The sequence below is a fragment of the Heptranchias perlo genome, chromosome 21 (genome assembly GCF_035084215.1).
Source record: "Heptranchias perlo isolate sHepPer1 chromosome 21, sHepPer1.hap1, whole genome shotgun sequence".
Classification (NCBI taxonomy): Eukaryota; Metazoa; Chordata; class Chondrichthyes; order Hexanchiformes; family Hexanchidae; genus Heptranchias; species Heptranchias perlo.
The window spans coordinates 414,615-433,484 of NC_090345.1; the positions used below are offsets into that span (position 1 = coordinate 414,615).

Here is an 18,870-nt window from a genome sequence, read left to right on the forward strand (position 1 = left end):
GTAGTGGGGTTAGTCTTATTGCTCCAGAAAATGGCCTCATGCTGTGCTGAAAACTTATATGCCACTCATTCTGCTTTCATTCCTGCAGTGTTTCTCTTTCTTGATCGGTGCTACAGGACTTAAACATGCTGTTTGCTTTCCACTGTAGTCCGCCTGTTTGAGTGGTTATCTGATTAGTCACACTGCTTGTCCGATATCCAGTATTGGATGAGCAGAAATTTGTTCCAACAAAATATTGAGGAGACAAAAGCCATTGCCTTCGATCCCCTGCCATTGGAGTACAAGAGTAAGGAAGTCCTATGACGATTGTACAGGGCTTTGGTCAGACCTCACCTGGAGTTCTGCGAACTAAATATTTCAGGGTACATGATGTTTAGAAAAGAGAGGCAGAATGGAAAAGGAGGTGTGTAGCCCTAATAATAAAGGATGACATAAGGACAGTGGTGAGAAAGGATTTTGGCTCGGAAGAATCAGGAAGTAGAGTCAGTATGGGTGGAAATAAGAAATAACAGGGGTAAGAAAACAGTGGTGGGAGTAGTTTATAGGCCCCCTAATAGTAGCTATACCGTTGGACAGAGTATTAAGTATTAATCATGAAATAATAGGAGCTTGTAACAACGGTATTGCAGTAATCATGGGGGACTTTAATCTTCATATAGACTGGGCAAATCAAATTGGCAAAGGTAGTTTGGAGGATGAATTCATGGAATGCATTCGAGACAGTTTCCTAGAGCAAAATGTCATGGAACCAACAAGGGAGCAGGCTATTTTAGATCTTGTACTGTGTAATGAGACGGGTTAATTAGTAATCTCACAGTAAAGGATCCTCTGCGGAAGAGCGATCATAACATGATAGAATTTCACATTGAGTTTGAGAGTCCAAAACTAGAGTCCTAAACTTAAATAAAGCCAATTACATAGGTATGAGGGGCAAGTTGGCTAAGGTAGATAGAGAAATTAAATCAAAGGGTATGACAGTTGAAAAGCAATGGCAAACATTTAAAGGAATATTTCAATATTCTGAACAAATATACATTCCATTGAGAAATAAAAACTCCACGGGAAAAGTGATCCACCCGTGGCTAACTAATGGAGTTAAGAATAGTATTAGATTAAAAGAAGAGGCCTATAATGTTGCCAAGAAGAGTAGTAAGACTGAGGATTGGGAGAGTTTTAGAAACCAGCAAAGGACGACCAAAGAAATTGATAAAAATGGAGAAAATAGAATATGAAAGTAAACTAGCAAGAAATATAAAAACAGATTATAAGAGCTTCTACAAGTATGTAAAAAGGAAAAGAGTAGCAAAAGTAAATGTTGGTCCCCTAGAGGCTGAGACAGGAGAAATTATCATACAATCATAGAAAGTTACGGCACAGAAGGTGGCCATTCGGCCCATTGTGTCCATGCCGGCCGAAAAAAAGCTATCCTGCTTAATCTCACTTTCCAGCACTTGGTCCGTAGCCCTGTAGGTTACTGTACTTCAAGTGCACATCCAAGTACAATTATAATGGAGAATCAGGAAATGGCAGATGCGTTAAACAAATATTTTGTAGCTGTCTTCACAGTAGAAGACACAGAAAGCATACCAGAAATAGTGGGAAGCAAGGGGCTAATCAGAATGAGGAAGTTAAAGTAATTATTATCAGTAGAGAAAAAGCATTTGAAAAACTAATGGGACTAAAAGCTGATTAATCCCCTGGATCTGATGGCCTACATCCGAGGGTTCGAAAAGAGGTGGCCGCAGAGATAGTGGAAGCAATGGTTATGATCTTCCAAAATTCTCTAGATTTTAGATTGGTCCCAGAGGATTGGAAGGTAGCAAATGTAACACCACTATTCAAGAAAGGAGGGAGAGAAAACAGGGAACTACAGGCCAGTTAGCCTGACATCAGTCATTGGGAAAATGCTGGAATCCATTATTAAGGAAGTGGTAACAGGGCACTTAGAAAATCATAATATGATTAGGCAGAGTCAACATGGTTTTATGAAAGGGAAATAGTGTTTGACAAATTTATTTGAGTTTTTTGAGGATGTAACTAGGAGGGTAGATAAAGGGGAACTAGTGGATGTAATATATTTGGATTTTCAACAGGCATTCAACAAGGTGCCACATAAAAGATTGTTACACAAGATAAAGGGCTCATGGGGCTGGGGGATAACATATTAGCATGGATAGAGGATAGGTTAACAGACAAAAAACAGAGAGTAGGGATAAACGGGTCATTTTCAGGTTGGCAGGCTGTAACTAGTGGGGTGCCACAAGGATCGGTGCTTGGGCCTCAGCTATTTATAATCTATATTAGTGACTTGGACGAAGGGACCGAGTGTAATGTATCCAAGTTTGCAGATGAGACAAAGCTAGGTGGGAAAGTAAGCAGTGAGGAGGACCCAAAAAGTCTGCAAAAGAGTATAGACAAGTTATGTGAGTGGGTAAAAAGGTGGCAGATGGAGTATAATGTGGGGAAATGTGAGGTTATTCATTTTGGTAGGAAGAATAGAAAAACAGAATATTTTTTAAATGGTGAGAAACTATTAAATATTGGTGTCCAGAGAGACTTAGGTGTCCTGGTACAAGAAACACAAAAAGTTAGCATGCAGGTACAGCAAGCAATTAGGAAAGCAAATGGCATGTTGGCCTTTATTGCAAGGGGGTTGGAGTACATGAGTGAGGAAGTCTTACTACAACTGTACAGGGGTTTAGTGAGACCTCGCCTGGAGTTCTGCATACAGTTTTGGTCTTCTTATCGAAGGAAGGATATACTTGCCTTAGAGGCGGTGCAACGGAGGTTGCCTAGATTAATTCCTGGGATGAGAGGATTGTCCTATGAGGAGAGGTTGAGTAGAATGGATCTATACTATCTGGAGTTTAGAAGAATGAGAGCTGATCTCATTGAAACATATAAGATTCTGAGAGGGCTTGACAGGGTAGATGCTGAGAGGTTATTTCTCCTGGTTGGAGAGTCTAGAACTAGAGGGCATAGTCGCAGGATAAGGGGTCAGCCATTTAAGACTGAGATGCGGAGGAATTGCTTCACTCAGAGGGTTGTGAATCTTTGGAATTCTCTACCCCAGAGGGCTGTGGATGCTGAGTCATTGAGTATATTCAAGGCTGAGATAAATAGATTTTTTGGGGGAATCAAGTGATATGGGGGTCGACCAGGAAAATGGAGTTGAGGTTGAAGATCAGCCATGGTCTGAAAGAATGGTGGAGCAGGCTCGAAGGGTCGTTTGGCCTACTCCTGCTCCTATTTCTTATTTTTTTTATTCGTTCATGGGATGTGGGCGTCACTGGCGAGGCCAGCATTTATTGCCCATCCCAAATTGCCCTTGAGAAGGTGGTGGTGAGCCGCCTTCTTGAACCGCTGCAGTCCGTGTGGTGAAGGTTCTCCCACAGTGCTGTTAGGAAGGGAGTTCCAGGATTTTGACCCAGCGACAATGAAGGAACGGCGATATATTTCCAAGTCGGGATGGTGTGTGACTTGGAGGGGAACGTGCAGGTGGTGTTGTTCCCATGTGCCTGCTGCTCTTGTCCTTCTAGGTGGTAAAGGTCGCGAGTTTGGGAGGTGCTGTCGAAGAAGCCTTGGCGAGTTGCTGCAGTGCATCCTGTTAATGGTACACACTGCAGCCACAGTGCGCCGGTGGTGAAGGGAGTGAATGTTTAGGGTGGTGGATGGGGTGCCAATCAAGCGGGCTGCTTTGTCCTGGATGGTGTTGATCTTCTTGAGTGTTGTTGGAGCTGCACTCATCCGGGCAAGTGGAGAGTACTCCATCACACTCCTGACTTGTGCCTTGTAGATGGTGGAAAGGCTTTGGGGAGTCAGGAGGTGAGTCACTCGCCGCAGAATACCCAGCCTCTGACCTGCTCTTGTAGCCACAGTATTTATATGGCTGGTCCAGTTAAGTTTCTGGTCAATGGTGACCCCCAGGATGTTGATGGTGGGGGATTCGGCGATGGTAATGCTGTTGAATGTCAAGGGGAGGTGGTTAGACTCTCTCTTGTTGGAGATGGTCATTGCCTGGCACTTGTCTGGCCCGAATGTTACTTGCCACTTAGCAGCCCAAGCCTGGATGTTGTCCAGGTCTTGCTGCATGCGGGCTCGGACTGCTTCATTATTTGAGGGGTTGCGAATGGAACTGAACACTGTGCAATTATCAGCGAACATCCCCATTTCTGACCTTATGATGGAGGGAAGGTCATTGATGAAGCAGCTGAAGATGGTTGGGCCGAGGACACTGCCCTGAGGAACTCCTGCAGCATTGTCCTGGGGCTGAGATGATTGGCCTCCAACAACCACTACCATCTTCCTTTGTGCTAGGTATGACTCCAGCCACTGGAGAGTTTTCCCCGATTCACATTGACTTCAATTTTACAAGGGCTCCTTGGTGCCACACTCGGTCAAATGCTGCCTTGATGTCAAGGGCAGTCACTCTCACCTCTGGAATTCAGCTCCTTTGTCCATGTTTGGACCAAGGCTGTAATGAGGTCTGGAGCCGAATGGTCCTGGCGGAACCCAAACTGAGCATCGGTGAGCAGGTTATTGGTGAGTAAGTGCCGCTTGATAGCACTGTCGACGACACCTCCCATCACTTTGCTGATGATTGAGAGTAGACTGATGGGGCGGTAATTGGCCGGATTGGATTTATCCTGCTTTTTGTGGACAGGACATACCTGGGCAATTTTCCACATTGTCGGGTAGATGCCAGTGTTGCAGCTGTACTGGAACAGCTTGGCTAGAGGCGCAGCTATGTCTGGAGCACAAGTCTTCAGCACTACAGCCAGGATGTTGTCGGGGCCCATAGCCTTTGCTGTATCCAGTGCACTCAGCCGTTTCTTGATATCACGTGGAGTGAATCGAATTGGCTGAAGACTGGCTTCTGTGATGGTGGGGATATCGGGAGGAGGCCGAGATGGATCATCCACTTGGCACTTCTGGCTGAAGATGGTTGCAAATGCTTCAGCCTTCTCTTTTGCACTCAGGTGCTGGACTCCGCCATCATTGAGGATGGGGATGTTTACAGAGCCTCCTCCTCCCATTAGTTGTTTAATTGTCCACCATCATTCATGACTGGATGTGGCAGGACTGCAGAGCTTATATTCTTACGTTCTTATCAATTCTGTTCCCTCACCACCGACTCCAGACTTCTCCCTGGCGACTGTCTGAGGCTGAACCAGACCATTCGTAACCTTGGCGTCCTATCTGACCCTGAGTTGAGCTCCCGACCACCTATCCTCTCCATCATCAAGACCGCCTACTTCCACCTCCATAACATTGCCCGCCTCCGCCCCTGCCTCAGCTCATTCGCTGCTGTAACCCTCATCCATGCCTTTATTACCCCTAAACATGACTATACCAATGCTCTCCTGGATGGCCTCCCACCTTGCATCCCCCATAAACTTGAGGTCATCCAAAACTCTGCTGCCTGTATCCTAACTCGCACCAAGTCCCGTTCACCCATCATCTCTGTGCTCACTGATCTACATCGGCTCCCGGTCCAACAATGCCTCGATTTTAAAATTCTCATCCTTGTGTTGAAATCCCTCCATGGCCTCGCCCTTCCCTACTTCTGTAACCTTTTCCAGCCCTACAACTTTCCAAGATAGGAACATAGGAAGAGGAGTAGGCCATTTAGCCCCTCGTGCCTGCTCCACCCTTTGATAACATCATGGCTGATCTGTGATCTAACTCCATATACCTGCCTTTGGCCCATATCCCTTAATACCTTTGGTTGCCAAAAAGCTATCTATCTCACATTTAAATTTAGCAATTGAGTTAGTATCAATTGCCGTTTGCAGAAGAGAGTTCCAAACTTCTACAACCCTTTGTGTGTAGAAATGTTTTCTAATCTCACTCCTGAAAGGTCTGGCTCTAATTTTTAGACTGTGCCCCCTACTCCTAGAATCCCCAACCAGCGGAAATAGTTTCTCTCTATCCACCCTATCCGATCCCCTTAATATCTTATAAACTTCGATCAGATCACCCCTTAACCTTCTAAACTCCAGAGAATACAACCCCAATTTGTGTAATCTCTCCTCGTAACTTAACCCTTGAAGTCCGGGTATCATTCTAGTAAACCTACGCTGCACTCCCTCCAAGGCCAATATGTCCTTCTGAAGGTGCGGTGCCCAGAACTGCTCACAGTACTCCAGGTGCGGTCTAACCAGGGTCTTGTACAGCTGCAGCATAACTTCTGCCCTCTTGTACTCCAGTCCTCTAGATATAAAGGCCAGCATTCCATTTGCCTTCTTGATTATTTTCTGCACCTGTTCATGACTCTTCAATGATCTATGTACCTGAACCCCTAAGTCCCTTTGGACATCCACTGTTTTTAACTTTTTACCATTTAGAAAGTACCCTGTTCTATCCTTTTTTGATCCAAAGTGGATGACCTCACATTTGTCACAGTTTTGCCCATTCACCTAATCTATCAATACCCCTTTGTAATTTTATGTTTTCTTCTACACTGCTTACAATGCCACCAATGACACCAATGCCACCAATCTTTGTGTCATCGGCAAACTTAGATATGAGACTTTCTATGCCTTCATCTAAGTCGTTAATAAATATTGTGAATAATTGAGGCCCCAAGACACATCCCTGCGGGACTCCACTAGTCACATCCTGCCAATGTGAATACTTACCCATTATCCCTACTCTCTGTCGCCTTTCGCTCAGCCAATTTCCTAACCAAGTCCGTACTTTTCCCTCGATTCCATGGGCTTCTAACTTAGCTAACAGTCTCTTATGTGGGACCTTATCAAATGCCTTCTGAAAGTCCATATAAATAACATCCATTGACATTCCCCTGTCCACTACTTTAGTCACCTCTTCAAAAAATTCAATCAGGTTTGTCAGGCACGACCTACCTTTCACAAATCCATGCTGGCTCTCTCTGATTAACTGAAAATTCTTGAGGTGTTCAGTCACCCTATCCTTAATTATAGACTCCAGCAATTTCCCCACAACAGATGTTAGGCTAACTGGTCTATAATTCCCCGGTTTCCCTCTCTCTGCTTTCTTAAAATCGGAGTGACGTGCAATTTTCCAATCTAGAGGGACAGTTCCTGAATCTAGAGAACTTTGAAAGATTATAGTTAGGGCATCTGCAATGTGCTCACCTACTTCCTTTAAAACCCTGGGATGGAAACCATCTGGTCCTGGGGATTTGTCACTCTTTATTGCTATTATTTTCTTCATTACTGTTGCTATACTTATGTTAATTTTATCAAGTCCCTGTCCCCGATTCAATATTAGTTTTCTTGGGATTTCCGGCATGCTATCCTCTTTTTCTACTGTAAATACTGACGCAAAGTAATTATTCAATACGTCCGCCAGATAGATCACTGCGCTCCTCCAATTCTGGCCTCTTACACATCCCCGATTTCCATCGCCCCACCATTGGCGGCCGTGCCTTCAGCTGCCTGGGCCCTAAGCTCTGCAATTCCCACCCTAAACCTCTCCGCCTCTCTCTCCTCCTTTAAAACATTCCTTAAAATCTACCTCTCACTTGTCCTGATATCTCATTATGTGGCTCGGTGTCACATTTTGTTTGGTAACCACTTCTGTGAAGCGCCGTGGGAAATTTTACTACGTTAAAGGTTCAAGTTGTTGTTGTTGTAAGATTAACAAGAACTGATCAACAAAAGATTGGGAAAAAATGGAATGAGATTAAAACTGGGGTCTAAAAAGAAACAGGAAAATGGAAAAGTCCATCTGACTGTAATTCAGATATCACATGGAAAATCAGGAATTTTCCCGCATTACAGTATGAAAATCACGGGTCTCTGAGCATCCGGATCCTGCACTACAAACACAGGAAATCATGTTTGACATGAGAAGGTATTGCAGTTTTAACCCTTACTGTCCTGTGGTCTCCCTCACCCATCCTAGTCATTCTCCTGACTTTCAACCTCTTCCAAGTCTTTGCTCCTATTTGATGACCACTACTGATTTTTGTACTTTTCTTAAGTGAGTAGGGGAGCTCTCACCTTTCCTGGGCCGACTCGTTGTTTGCTTTTCCGCAATGCTATTTGTAAGCTTTAAGTGATCAACGTGAATCAAGACTGCTTTAAATACCACAGCCTTTCAATGACTCTCTCTGATTGGGGTCTCTAACCTGTACACACTTTAATAAAATGATCTGCTAAAACCTGGCTCCATGGTTGAGGGCCAAGATTGGAACCATCGAGGTGGTAGAAGACGAGATTCTCAACCACAAAATATGCTCTACTTACACAGGTAGCCCCAGGGAGAATGTATTTAAAATACTGACACAGCAACTCAGGGCACACACACCTAGTCAGACACACACGTCAGAAATGTGCTTAGTCCTGTTAAAAACTACTTGCCTGTGAAAAGATGCAAATAATTAGTAGTTTCAGGATTTCTGGCTGTTGACCTGTATGTGTGTGTTTCCTTTTTTAAAAAAAGGTTCCAACACAGTTTTTGGATGAAACTAAGGCTTTGGAGCTTGGTGAGTAATTATTGACGTGAAGACTGGGCAGCTATGAAATTTACCATAAATACTGCAGTGAAACCCCTAATACCCAATAACTGGGAGAGTAGCCTCCACTATACCCTGTTACAGACAACCATGGCACAGGCTGGCCTGGGATCAGTGCCCTGGCACAGGCTGGCCTGGGACCAGGGCCCTGGCACAGGCTGGCCTGGGACCAGGGCCCTGGCACAGGCTGGCCTGCGACCAGGGCCCTGGCACAGGCTGGCCTATTAAAGAAGTAGTAGCAGGACATTTGGAGACTCATAATACAATCAAGGAGAGTCAACATGGTTTTATGAAAGGGAAATAGTGTCTGACAAATTTATTAGGAGTTCTTTGAGGAAGTAACGGGCAGGGTGGATAAAGGGGAACCAATGGATGCAGTATATTTGGATTTCCAAAAGGCATTTGATAAGGTGCCACATAAAAGATTACTGCACAAGATAAGAGCTCATGGTGTTGGGGGTAATATACTGGCATGGATAGAGGATTGAATAACTAACAGAAAACAAAGAGTCGGGATAAAAGGGTCATTTTCAAAATGGCAATCTGTAACTAGTGGGGTGCCGCAGGGCTCAGTGCTGGGGCCTCAACTATTTACAATATATATCAATGACTTGGATGAAGGAACAGAGTGTCTTGTGGCCAAATTTGCTGATGATACAAAGATAGGTGGAAAAGCAAGTTGCGATGAGGATACAAAGTGTCTGCAAAGGGATATTGACAGGTTAAGCGAATGGGCAAAAATTTGGCAGATGGAATATAATGTGGGAAAATGTGAAGTCATCCACTTTGGGAGGAAAAATAAAAAAGCAAAATATTATTTGAATGGAGAAATACTACAAAATGCTGCGGTACAGAGGGATCTGGGTGTCCTCGTACATGAAACACAAAAAGTCAACATACAGGTGCAGCAGGTAATCCGGAAGGCAAACGGAATATTGGCCTTTATTTCCAGGGGGATGGAGTATAAAAGCAGGGAAGTCATGCTACAACTGTACAGGGTGCTGATGAGACCACACCTGGAGTACTGCGTACAGTTCTGGTGTCCTTATTTAAGGAAGGACATACTTGCATTGGAGGCAGTTCAGAGAAGGTTCACTAGGTTGATTCCGGGTATGGAAGGGTTGTCTTATGAGGAAAGATTGAACAGGTTGGGTCTATACTCATTGGAGTTTAGAAGAATGAGAGGAGATCTTATTGAAACATATAAGATTCTGAGGGGACTCGATAGGGTAGATGCTGAGAGGATGTTACCCCTCATGGGGGAATCTAAAACTCGGGGGCATAGTCTCAGAATAAGGGGACGCCCGTTTAAGACGGAAATGAGAAGGAATTTCTTCTCCCAGAGGGTCGTGAATCTTTGGAATTCTTTACCCCAAAAAGCTGTGGAGGCTGAGTCATTGAATACATTCAAGGCTGAGTTAGACAAATTTTTGATCAGCAAGGGAATCAAAGGATATGGGGAAAGGGCGGGAAAGTGGAGTTGAGGTAAAAATCAGATCAGCCATGATCTCATTGAATGGCAAAGCAGGCTCGACGGGCCGAATGGCCTATTCCTGCTCCTATCTCTTATGGTCTTATGGATCAGTGACCTAACACAGGCTGGCCTGGGATCAGTGTCCTAACACAGGCTGGCCTGGGATCAGTGTCCTAACACAGGCTGGCCTGGGATCAGTGTCCTAACACAGGCTGGCCTGGGATCAGTGTCCTAACACAGGCTGGCCTGGGATCAATGCCCTATCACAGGCTGGCACCCATCAGCACATTAGAGGAGGGAGATTGATGGCGTCGGTGAGGATGTCTATGCTTGGACTGCCTTGTTCTCCTGATCAAGAACGACACTGATGCAGGTACAGAGAAAGGGACGGTTACAAACGCTGCATTGTAAACGGGTGTTTTGAGCAATTGGCCCTGTTCACATTTATTTAAAAAGAACATTAAAAAAAACAAGTCACCAGTCACAAGATCAGAGTATTAATTATGTGAATTTTTTTTTTACAGAATAGTAATTATTTAACAGGACCGAGCAGATCCCGAGAAGGTTTACACACGCAATGTTTGAAGCTCGACCATGGGGCTGTGCAAAGGGAGGTGCAAATTACAGAACCCAAAATATGCCTCTAGAAACTCGAATAAACTAAATGAAAGATAAAAGAAGGACCCAGCAACAAAGAGCGAGCTAAACAGCATTTGAAGATCCATGACACTTAAACCCAATTCTTGTGGCTGTACCTGATATTTTTAGAGGGAAAGCACGCTGGATTTGGCCACTTAGTAATCGGAAAAAGGGAAAAGGGAAAAATCAATCTTGCCACAGTTGGGGAAGACTTCTCAAACAGTAAATCAGACCTCTGTCTAATAGGTTTTTCCATAGATCCGGACAGTGGTTCACCACGAAACTTGCAGTTCTCACATTAAGTCTCCAGTACATTAATACGATTAACAATGAACCCAAACACTATAACTAAAAAAACAAGGAGTAAAGGTCATAGGTCGCCTTTCTGTGTGCCTTGTCTCAAGGACAAGGGGCAATTGGCAGAGACCAGTGTTGTATCACCTACACAGAGCCCAATTCTGTCAGAACAACTTCCTTGTGCACTGACACAATGCAGCACATAGTGCGCGTGCCAGTCACTATCCAAACATTGCAGGCAACGTAGCCACTGGTGCAACAGCCAAGCACTCTACAAACACAAATACTTCACGAAACAGCACAGAAAATCAGCTCCAGCTCACACACTGCCAGCCTCCACTTCAACTTTACCTCACTAATAAACAGATCAAAAATGATGCAATGGTGTCAAAACAAAAAAACAGAAAATGATTAGAAGAGGAACTTTCAGGAAAAGAATGGATTAATTCCAAACTGTAACCACATGTTTACAGGAGAGGGGTTCGGAGGGAAATAAAATAATCTTGCATTTCATAGCAGCATGTCATCAGGGGCTGGCTACGGGCTAATGTGTACATGGTAGTATTGTGATAGAGACTGTTACAGTACTTTTACATCGTTAATTAATACAGAACTTTGCAGACATTCCTACAGAGAGAGGCAGATCTTGGCCTTGAGCCCAAACCAACAGGGAGCTCCTGATACTCAGCCAAAGTCAGACACAGATGGAAGTAATGTACAGTGCTGGGTCTGGGAGAGAGAGAGAAAGAAGGAAGATTTTAAAAAGTTATTTCTCTTACTTACCACTCTCGCTTTTTTCAATAACATCCACCACTTCCCCTGCCTTTAGGCTGATCTCAGAGTTCTCCTGCTTCTCATAGTTGGCGACCACCATATACTGATCCAAAACCATGGGCTCTGAGAGAGCCTCCGAACCTGGAGTAGGGAAAAAGCAAGCTGTCAGCCAACTCGCAGCCATGGCTCCTCGCGAGCGACAGGCTATCCCACTTACGATAGGTCAAATCTTTAGCACCTCTCAACCAATCAGAACTCAAGCTCAGTGTACAGCATATTCCTAAAGATCTGGCCATATAGATTCTTCTTTCCAGCCCCTCAGCTACACCGCGTAACATTTGAATCTTGAGACTTGCATTTAACTTAAGATTCCTGAAACTTTAATCCCAGACAAGATGTTAGCTCGAGGCCCAAGATATCCCCGGCTCTCAGTTTCATGTCACACACATAATCGGGGAGATTGCCAAGAGCCACTGCAGAGACAGAGTTAAAAATAATAAACAGCCCGTCGCGTCCCTCTCTGCCAGGGAGAGACCAGAGGCAGTGTGGGGGATGAGAACACCAATGGCAATCGACTGCTCTTAAAGCCTTAAATAGAAACACATGAGTGGGACGGACTAGGGAGGGGGAGCTGTTTACATAACAGTCAGTCACACAAAAGCTGCATTGGCCCAGCTTCGTTATCTTATTATCTGTTTTCTTATCTAACTCCCCAAAGTAATTACTAAATGATCTACATTAGTATGTACTCAGCTTTCACACTGCTCCCCAACAGAATCTAGTATACCCCCCTCCAAATGCTTTGAAACTCGGCGAAAGCTCCTGATTATAGAGCTGCTCTAGGCTTTCCTTGGCCTTCCACAGGCCGTTCCTGGAAGCCATAGGAAAGTGTTTATTGTCTCCTGACTCTATCAATTACTGCCCAGAATTCATTCCACTTTCATCAGTAATGTCTTTACTGACAGCTCGAGTGCATACACCCCACCCTCAGTATAAAGTTACATTTCCAAACAAAAAAGAGCAATCAACCCAAGCCCAGCCCACAGCTTCCAGCCATGGAGTCCAGCCAAAAGGTCACGGTCTTGGGGCTGTCCATCACCTTAATACACCAAAGAGCAAGCACCTCCCCTCATTCTGACGCACTTTAATCAAACGTAATCCTGATCACACAACTAGCCCTCATTCCGATATAGACTACACCTGGCAGACAACCCTTCATCCCGACATTCTAGCCTCAGTTGAGGGAACTAATTTGGAACAGATCAGCCCAGTTCAGCTACGTATGCTGATAGCCATCTAGACGGTCACTGATCAGCAGCTGGTGAATTCTAGAGCCAGAAGGTCCACTCTTAGTTGCAGACTGTTCTGCTGAGTGGCTTTTTTTTTAGGGTGAGGGCAGAAGAAAGGAAAAGCTGGTACTAAATCAGAAACCGAATGGGCTGCACAGAACCATTACAGAAGCCACACCATCGTTCTTACTTTACAGGACTTGCTGTTGCATGCTCACTGGCAGCATTACAAGGCAGAAAGCAGCTGCTCCTCCAGTACCCTGGTTAACCCTATGAGTGCCTCTATAGCATTTTTGCACCAAAATTCCATTTCTTATGAAGGAGCAGGGAATATTTTTTTGGGTGGTTTTTGAAAGTCTAGCATACGTGGCTGAAAGCTGACAACTCACAAACAGCTCTGAATGTCAACCTATGACAAGCAGTTACACCGAGAGTGCAGTGGGGCACTGGCTAATCTTAACTTCAGCATCAAGCATTTCCAACCTTCAATTATAATGGAAGATCATAGCAAAAATTGTGGCAATCATTTCTTATCTCTTGCAAAGAAATTGCGGGCTATTGTGAATAAGTATCTATTACTAAATCTATTTGTAAAATTGTATATCCAGTTGTCAGTGACATCAACACACCTTTTCCCCACCCCCAGTTCAAGAGACACATTTCCCTAACTCCCAGTTCATGCCGGCATCCTTTACTTTGTCCACCAACAGTCATGCTGATGCATGAAGGAAAGAACATGCGTTTATCTAGCGCCTTTCAAGACCTTAGGACATCCCAAAGCCAATGAAGTATTTTTAAAGTGTAGTCACTGTTGTAACGTAGGAAACATGGTGGCCAATTTGCACACAGCAAGGTCCCACATCAGCAATGAGATAATGACCAGGTAATCTGCTTTTGGGGTTGGCTGAGGGATAAATGTTGGCCAGGACACCGGGGAGAACTTCCCTGCTCTTCGAATAGTGCCATGGGATCTTTTACATCCACCTGAGAGGTCAGAGGGGGGCTCGATTTAACGTCTCATCCGAAAGACGGCAGCTCTGACTGTGCAGCACTCGCTCAGTACTGCACTGCAGTGTTAGCCTAGATTATGTGCTCAAGTTTCTGGAGTGGGACTTGAACCCACAATCTTCTGACTCAGAGGTCAGAGTGCTACCCACTGAGCCAAGGCTAATATCTTTAGAAAATCAGGGCTTTGCAGCTATACATGCCCACAAACAGTACACCAGTCTGAAAACCAACACACCGTCCCGTGAAACGACACACCGTCCCGTGAAACGACACACCGTCCCGTGAAACGACACACCGTCCCGTGAAACGACACATCGCCCCGGCTGTTATGATCCTCCCACCTTAATGAAGAATGGCCCATTGTAATCAGCTCTTCAACTGTTTTTCTTCTTTGGCAGTCCCTCAGGGTCGAGGATGACTTGCTTCCACTCCAGGAGGGCGGGTTCTACGGTGGCTGAATAGTCCAAACCTTGAGCCGCAGACTCTGCCACAGGTGGGGCAGGTAGTGTTTAATAAGGCGGGTGGGTGGGAGAGACGCTCTGGACTCTGCGCGCTATTTCCGCTGCTTACGCTTGGCCTCCACATGCTCCACTCGGTGACGCTCGAGGTGATTGGCACCTTCGCGAATGCTTCTTCTCCAGTTTGGGCGTTCTAGGGCAAACGATTCCCACGTGTCGGTGGGGATGCTGCATTTTTTTAGGCAGGCATTGAGAGTGTCCTTACAGCGTTTCCTCTGCCCTCCTAGTGATCGCCTGCCATTGCGGAGCTCGGAGTAGAGCACTTGTTTAGGGAATCTTGTGTCGGGCATGCGGACAATGTGGCCCGCCCATCGCAGCTGGTTGAGCGTGACCAGTGCCTCGATACTGGGGATATTAGCCTGGGAGAGAACGCTCACGTTGGTGCGCCCATCCTGTCAGTGGATTTGCAGGATTTTGCGGCGGCAATGTTGGTTAAATCTCTCCAACGTTTTGAGGGATTTCAGGTGTCTGCTGTACGTTGTCCGTGTTTCTGATGCATACAGGAGGGCGGGGACCACGGCTGCTCTGTAGACCATGAGCTTGGTGCTGGATTTGAGGTCTCGGTCTTCGAACACTCTGTTCCTTAGGCGTCCGAAGGCTACACTGGCGCATTGGAGTCGATGTTGAATTTCATCGTCGATGTCTGCTCGCACCGAGAGGAGGCTCCCGAGGTATGGGAAATGATCCATGCTGTCCAGAGGCTCACCGTGGATCTTGATGGTCGGGGGGCAGTGTTGTGTGGCAGGAGTGGGCTGGGAAAGGACCTTTGTTTTCCGGATGTTTAGCCTGAGGCCCATTCTCTCTTACGCCTCGGTGAATGCGTCAACGATGGTTTGTAGCTCGGCCTCTGAGTGTGCGCGCACACAGGCGTCGTCTGCGTACTGCAGCTCGATGACAGAAGTTGGGGTGGTCTTGGTTCTGGCCTGGAGGCGTCGAAGATTGAACAGTTTCCCACTTGTCCTGTAGGTTAGCTCCACTCCGGCGGGGAGCTTCATGGTGATGGGGTGGAGTGTTGCAGCGTGGAAGATGCAGAAGAGCATGGTGCGATGACACAGCCCTGCTTGACCCCAGTTTGCACTCGTATTAGGTCTGTGGTGGATCCGTTGGTGAGGATCACGGCTCGCATGTCATCGTACAGCAGGCGGAAAATGGTGATGAATTGCTGCGGGCAGCCAAATTTGAGGAGGATGCTCCACGATCCCTCACGGTTGACAGAGTCGAAGGCCTTTGCGAGATCGAAGGCGACCATGTACAGAGGTTGATGCTGCTCCCTGCACTTTTCGCGCACTAAAGATCATGTCCATTGTGCCCCTTGACGGGCGGAAGCCGCATTGAAACTCAGGGAGGAGCTCTTCGGCCACTGGAAGGAGGCGGTTGAGCAGGATTCTCGCAATGACCTTGCCCATGGCGGACAGTAGGGAAATCCCTCTGTAATTTCTGCAGTCAGACCTATCTCCTTTCTTAAAGATGGTCACAATTATGGTGTCTCAGATCTCCAGGCATGCTCTCTTCCTTCCAGACAAGGGTGATAAGGTCATGTATTCGTGTCAAGAGTGCCTCTCCACCGTGTTTTAGTACTTCAGTGGGGATTCCATCTGCACCAGAGGCCTTGTTGTTTTTCAGCTGTCGAGTGGCTTTTTCGACCTCACAGCGGGCTGGGGTTGTGCTGAAATGGTGGCGGGCTGGGGTTGTGCTGAAATGGTGGCGGGTAGCATGTTGCGGGATGGTGTTGAGGGCACTCGCGTCGAGGACTGCGTCTTGGTTGAGGAGGTCCTCAAAGTGCTCTCTCCAGCAGGCATTGACTGCCTGTCTGTCTTTGATGAGCGCCTCTCCATTTTTAGCTCTCAGTGGGGTAGGTCCCTGGCTACTCGGATCGTAGATGGCTTTAATGGTGTTGAAGAGGCCGCGCACGGTGTGGTTGTCGGCGAGTTGCTGAGTCTCCTGTGCTCTTTCCACCCACCATCTGTTCTTCAGGTCACGGGTTCTTTGTTGCACCTCGGCCTTCAGTTGCCTGTAGGCTTGTTTCCTCTCGCTCGACTTTTGGTGGAGCTGCCAATTCAGAAACGCCTTGCGTTTGAAATCTAGGGGATCCTGGATCTCCTGATTGTTCTCGTTGAACCAGTCTTGGCGTTTCCTGGTCGAGAGACCAAGCGTCTCCTCGCAGATGCTGACTATGGTGGCTTTTAGGGAGGACCAGACGCTGTGGGCACTCTGCGACTCTGGTTTGTTGGTTGTCGCCAGGTTGGTTGTAAGGCGACGGCTGAGTAGGTCTTTCTTCTCAGGGTCTTTAGCGACATTAAGTCTCCTGCAGCAGAGTTTTTTCTGTCGCTGCTGGTTTGGGGCCAGGTTGATGGAGATGGTACAGCGGATTAGTCGGTGGTCAGTCCAGCAGTCGTTGGCTCCGGTCATGGTGCGGGTGATGCGGACATCTTTGCGGTCCCTCGCTCGGACGATGATGTAGTCTATTAGGTGCCAGTGCTTAGAGCAGGGGATGTCTGCTGTCTACTGATCCGTCTACTGTATTCACAGTTCCTGCCCTTTACCCATTACCTGTTATATTCTTTTTAAATACTTATCCAATTCCCCTTTAAACGATGTTATTGTCTCTGCCTCAATAGCCACTGGTGGATTAAGCATTCTAAGGTCTGATAGCTCTCTGTGAAAAAATATCTAACTTCCTGCTAGTGTTAAACCTTAGTCTAAGCCCCCTTGTTACTAATTCACTAACCAGTGGAAACAAGATCTACCCTTTAAGACTTTCTACACAACTATACCCTCTCGTTCCTAGTATCGCCATACAGGAGGAGGCTCGTGTGGAGCATACACACCGACATGGACCTGTTGCACCAGATGGCCTGTTTCTGTGCTGTGCATTCTATGTAAACATTGAAAATAGGAGGAGTAGGCCATTCGGCCCTTCGAGCCTGCTCCGCCATTCAATGTGATCATGGCTGATCCTAGAACCATAGAAAAGATACAGCACAGAAGGGGGCCATTCGGCCCATCGTGTCCACACTGGCTCGAAGAATAACCAAGTGCCCATTCTAATCCCACCTTCCAGCACCCGGTCCGTAGCCCTGCAGCTTACAGCACTTTAGGTGCAGGTCTAGCTACTTTTTAAAAGAGTTGAGGGTCCCTGCCTCTACCACCAATTCAGGCAGCGAATTCCATACACCCACCACCCTCTGGGTAAAAAAGCTTTTCCTCATGTCCCCTCTAATCCTTCCGCCAATCAGCTTAAATCTATGTCCTCTAGTTCTTGAACTCTCCGCTAGAGGAGCAGGTAATTCCTGTCAACTCACTCTGGGCCCCTCACAATTTTGTACACCTCAATCAAGTCTCCCCTCAGCCTCCTCTGCTCCAAGGAAAACAACCCCAGCCTATCCAATCTCTCCTCGTACCTGCAATTTTCAAGCCCTGGCAACATTCTTGTAAATCTTCTCTGCACTCTCTCCAGAGCAATTACGTTCTTCCTGTAATGTGGTGACCAGAACTGTGCACAATACACCAGCTGTGACTTTACCAGCATTTTATACAGTTCCATCATTACATCCCTGCTTTTGTATTCTATACCTCGGCTAATAACGGAGAGCATTCCGTATGCCTTCTTCACAACCTTATCTACCTGTACTGCCACCTTCAGGGACCTGAGCACATGCACTCCAAGGTCTCTCACTTCCTCGACCCCTCTCAATATATTCCCGTTTACTGCGTATTCCCTTTTACTGTTTGCCCTCCCTAAGTGCATTACCTCACACTTCTCCGGGTTGAACTCCATTTGCCACTTTTCCACCCACTCCACCAACCCATTGATATTTTCTTGGAGTCTACAGCTATCCTCTTCACTATCAACTACACGACCAATTTTTGTGACGTCTGCAAATTTGCCAATCGTGCCCCCTACATTCAAGTCCAAATCATTAATATATACCACAAACAGCAAGGGACCTAACACTGAGCCCTGTGGCTCACCACTGGAAACGGATTTCTATTTGCAAAGACATCCATCGACTTTTAACCTTTATTTCCTGTTACTGAGCCAATTTTGGATCCAATTCGCCACATTTCCCTGTATCCCATGGACTTTTACCCTTCTGACCAGTCTGTCATCCTCTATCTCAATACCATATTCCTGCTCTCTCCTCATACCCTCTGATGCGTTTTGTGTTTAGAAATCTATCTAGCTCCTTCTTAAAAATATTCAATGACTTGGCCTCCACAGCCTTCTGTGGTAGAGAATTCCACAGGTTCACCACCCTCTGAGTGAAGAAATTTCTCCTCATCTCAGTCCTAAATGTCCTGACCCGCATCCTGAGACTGTGACCCTTCCTTCTGGACCCCCTAGCCAGGGGAAACATTCTCCCTGCA

General features: G+C 46.3%; 1 protein-coding gene across 2 annotated transcripts in view; it reads right to left on the reverse strand.

Annotated features, from left to right (window-relative positions):
- sh3pxd2aa (SH3 and PX domains 2Aa) overlaps window positions 1-18,870 on the reverse strand; it is a 594,706-nt gene that overhangs the window by 227,149 nt on the left and 348,687 nt on the right. For both annotated transcript variants that reach the window (XM_068001935.1, XM_068001933.1), the window contains exon 7: window positions 11,697-11,828. In XM_068001935.1, the coding sequence (XP_067858036.1) occupies window positions 11,697-11,828 (132 nt within the window). The remainder of the gene's footprint in view (window positions 1-11,696; window positions 11,829-18,870) is intronic.